This window comes from Halyomorpha halys, unplaced genomic scaffold, assembly GCF_000696795.3.
Source record: "Halyomorpha halys isolate HHAL.00 unplaced genomic scaffold, Hhal_1.1 Scaffold110.1, whole genome shotgun sequence".
Classification (NCBI taxonomy): domain Eukaryota; kingdom Metazoa; phylum Arthropoda; class Insecta; order Hemiptera; family Pentatomidae; genus Halyomorpha; species Halyomorpha halys.
In genome coordinates, this window is record NW_027112640.1 from 2,382,607 (window position 1) to 2,386,797 (window position 4,191).

A 4,191-nucleotide genomic window follows, 5' to 3' on the forward strand; every position below is an offset into this window, starting at 1 on the left:
AATCAAAATAAACAACGAACAAACGAAAAACGACAGGACTTTTTGAATGCCCTGGTATATTAGAAGGGAAAATGAGTTGTTAATCATAAGCCATGTAACAAGAAATAAGCAAGGGTGATGATACATTTTAATGTATCATTCCTTCAAAACATTTTTCAGATCCTTATACATTATCCAGGTAATCCTTTCCGGCCGGACCCACCCAACTAAGACCCCCAGGGTGCGACAGTTCCATATCACTTTTGAAATATTTGCTTAAAACGGGAAGTGGAGGCTTTAGAATAGTTAAATAGAGCAATATTTGAATAGCGCCTGAAATTGGAAAACAGCATTTTGTGTTATAATCTCCTCTACCACTTAATTAACTATCTTAAAGCCTGCTCTTCCTGTTTTAAGCAAATATTTCAAAAGTGATATGGAACTGTCGTTCCCTGGGGGTCTTAGTGGGGCGGGTTATATTTTGTTATCAAATATAGGACATTCTAAATCCTAAATTTAAGTGTGAAATCCTATAGAAATTCTGTAATAGGATCTCCAAATCCTGAAGACTTAAATTCCTTTTTTACTGATCACCTTCTAATTGAGTTTCAGACTTCTTTTCCTGTTCTGATCCTGAAACTCCATTTAATTTTGATAAATTTTATTTTCCTCAGATTTCACCTGATGTAATAATAGTTTCTGTACCTGCATTCCGAACTAATGTCTATGATTAAGACTAAATTCCAGTAAAAATAATTAGATTCTGTCATCCTTTTGCCCTTCTATGCTCACTAAATTCCCTTTACCTTTTATAGCTTCTGATATTCCATCCTAATGTTATCGAAGCCTTGGGAAAGATTATTTTATTCCCAACTAATCTCCTTAATTCTTTCTAATAATGTTCTTGTTCTTGCTATTACACTCATTAGGTTTTGCTTAAAATTAGACAAAATTTTCATAAAAATATCTCGACCCCGTCAGGGATAGTGGTGCCTGATTTCCAATCAATCAGTCTTCTTTGGAGAATATATGACCAGTACTGTGGATCTACACCAATATTCATTCCCAGACTTGCATCAAGTATTTACTTTTTTTTTTTTAGGATTGAGAAATAATGGTGCTAAACAAATGTAATTCAGTAACTATATTGAAACATTGGAAATATTTTTATTATTTTATCAAAAAATATTTTATTTCAGTATCATATCTGGAAAATATAAATCCAAACCCATGTTTTTCACACAAAACAATATAAATTCGTAAAAAATAAATGAATAATAATAAAGATAAATATTTACAAACCCTTGTATGAAGCTTCGTACAATTCTAGATGAGGCAAATTCCAACATCAAAGAGGTATTTGCAATTTTAGCTGCTTGCCGTTTTGGCCGACTGAATCCAAAAGCCGTACCAATTGGTGACTGAGGATCTGCCATAAGATCTGAAAAAGTAAATAAAAATACAAATTACATTTTTTTTTAGAAATGAGCTATAACCTAGTTTTAAAATTATTTATTGACAGATTTTGATTGCACATAATTTTAATATCACTTATATCCTAATAAATTGATAATATATAAGATATTTTCCCAAATATTGTATGTTTATGTGAAAATGAAACACATGTTCATTTTTCATAATTTTTTTTTTTAAATAACTCCTGGAAGATGAAATATATGCCAGAATTCGAATATAACTGCACATTTTTTTAGAAAAAGTTTTTGTTCTAACTTATACTTTTTCTAAGAAACTTTTTTGAAACAGTTTATAAATATTTGTCATAAAGTTCTTGTAACTTTTATATTAAAAGTCCTATCGAAAACTTTTTAATTAGATTTTTTGGAGTAAATGTTTTTATTATATCTATAGTTCTTTGCTTCTTTGTCTCTAAGACTAATTAGGTTTATACAAATTAAAAGATAATTAATTTCTCTTTTATAATATCACTGAGGTTTTTTCTCTAGAGATCCTGCTCGAGCAATGTCACATAAGAATCTGAAAACTTGTATGTGAGTAGTTATATCTAAAATATACTTTTATTTTCACAACTATTCTTAATTAATTTTGGTAATGTATGAGGATTTTGATATCAAAAGTTGAAAAATCACTATTAAAAAATAATTATGGGAATATCTTGTTGAGGTAAGTTACTTTTTCATTGAAAATATTGGTTTGTAACTCCTCTATGGTTTTAGAAAATTTAAATTTTGAAAATATCTAAATGAGTTTGTGTATAAGAATTTTAATTTGCCAAAAAACATTTACTTTTGAGAAACGGATTCATTAACTTTTCATAAAAAAAAAAAACTCCTCAAACTTTTACATAACAGAACTTTTATGTAAAAGTTTTTGTAAAATGGTTAAACTGAAACTTTGTGGAAAAGGTCAACAACTGTTTCGGACTGTGATATTTCCAATAGTATATGTGAATAAAAATTTTTCAAAATTCAATTTCACTAAGATAATTATTATTATAAAATTTATATTTTTTACTAATTATTTTCTAAACAATTTTTTTGTTATTAGAAACTAATAGTCCAATAAATATAATTAGGTTCCTTTCAGGGGTGAAATGATAAATAAATGCATATATTTTTGAGAATTTCACTAATTATTGCAATATTTAGTAATCAAATTAACTGGTAATAAATTTTACCAGTTTAGAAGCGATAAAACTTACATTATTACAGTTTTGATTGAAAATATTTAGAATGACACCCAACTTGTCAGTTCATAAAACCAATAAGCTTTTAACACAGATTCACTTATATCAAGACAGTATCTCCACCCCCTCATACAGAGCACAACCAAGTGTTCAGTCAATGTAGCTTCGCTATCGCCACGTTTGGAAGGTGTGCACATTAAAGGTTTGGCCAGAAATAGCAATCAAGTTTTGACTTGATTTCACTCAAAATATCAGTGCTTGCCTAATGTAAATTAGTATTTATTTTACCAATCAAAGAGATATTTTTAAAGCAATATTCTAAAATTTGTTTCATGTTATTTAACTCACTGTGAGTATACAACAGCCATTCCCGTTTATGAATACTTCTGACATCTGATTGAGCATTTTTGAATGTTTCGGCTAAAACTGAACTTGGAATAATAAACAGTTTCTTTTGCTCTTTCCAGGAAGACATGTCTAATGACTTAACGGTATCTGATGAACAAGGCATTGGTGCATTTCTAGAACATCGATAATATTCAGTTAATAATAATCAATACTCTTAAAATATGATATTAAGTAACTAATATGGATAATAGATTGAAAATTACTTACAAAAATGGATCTTGTGCTAAAAATGCATTTGGTTGAACATATTTAACTTCAGTATTATCACAGATGATTCTTGCCAGAGATGCACCTTCTCTGATAGAATTTAGTTGGCTTTTACTAAATCCTGCCCAGTCATTTTCAAACCAATGTCTGTCCCCAGAACGAAGTGATTTGAATTGCTTAGCCAATAGGCAACGTAGTGTTGGCCCAACAGTAGCTCCGTCTGGTACTTCTTCAGATAAAGCACCAGAGAGAAGGTCAATGTCAGAAACATTTCTGGATAAAAAGTTGAAAAAAATATTTATTTAAGATTTAAATTCAACTGAAAATTAATAAATCATATGAATTGAATATATGGTAAATGATAAATTACAAAATAATTACAATAAGTAAATATTAAATAAATTACAAAATAATAGATACGTTCGATTCTCAATAATTTGAAACTTACAGGAGCACAGAAAAAGTTCAAATTACCAAGACTTCAAAATAATAAGAGTTTAAGTAATCTAGAGATAGGGAGGAATAAATTTAAACAAAAGAGATTTTGATTAAAAGTAGGTATGTACACCTTTTTTTTGGTTTAAAATCTACAAAATTACGGTAGTACACAGTATATATAAATATGAAAAACAAAAATGAAAGTTCTACAGTAAAATGCTCATTTTTAAAGCTCATAATTTTCTTTTGAGTGACCTGCTTTCATTTAGCATTGCCTGATGAATTTTTGGAGGTGATGAGGGCTGAGAAATTTGTAAATATAAATCATACATACAGAGTTTATAAATTGGTCTCAAGCTTGAGAAGAGTCTAGATAATAAAGAATGGATAGAAAGATTTACTTACGGAAATTTTAAAAAAATATTGACGTTAATGTAATATCCAATCAGAATCTTTTTCTTATTTACATACATTATGAATTTTTCGTATTTAAT

The 4,191-nt window shown here is 28.5% G+C and overlaps 1 protein-coding gene across 1 annotated transcript in view; it reads right to left on the bottom strand.

Moving 5' to 3' along the window:
• The window catches only part of LOC106677853 (uncharacterized), a 79,146-nt gene that overhangs the window by 8,626 nt on the left and 66,329 nt on the right, over positions 1-4,191 (bottom strand). Inside the window, exons 12-14 of the mRNA XM_014416014.3 lie at positions 3,260-3,532; positions 2,993-3,165; positions 1,282-1,420 (exon numbers count right to left, since the gene is read on the bottom strand). Coding sequence (XP_014271500.1) covers positions 1,282-1,420; positions 2,993-3,165; positions 3,260-3,532 — 585 coding nt within the window. The remainder of the gene's footprint in view (positions 1-1,281; positions 1,421-2,992; positions 3,166-3,259; positions 3,533-4,191) is intronic.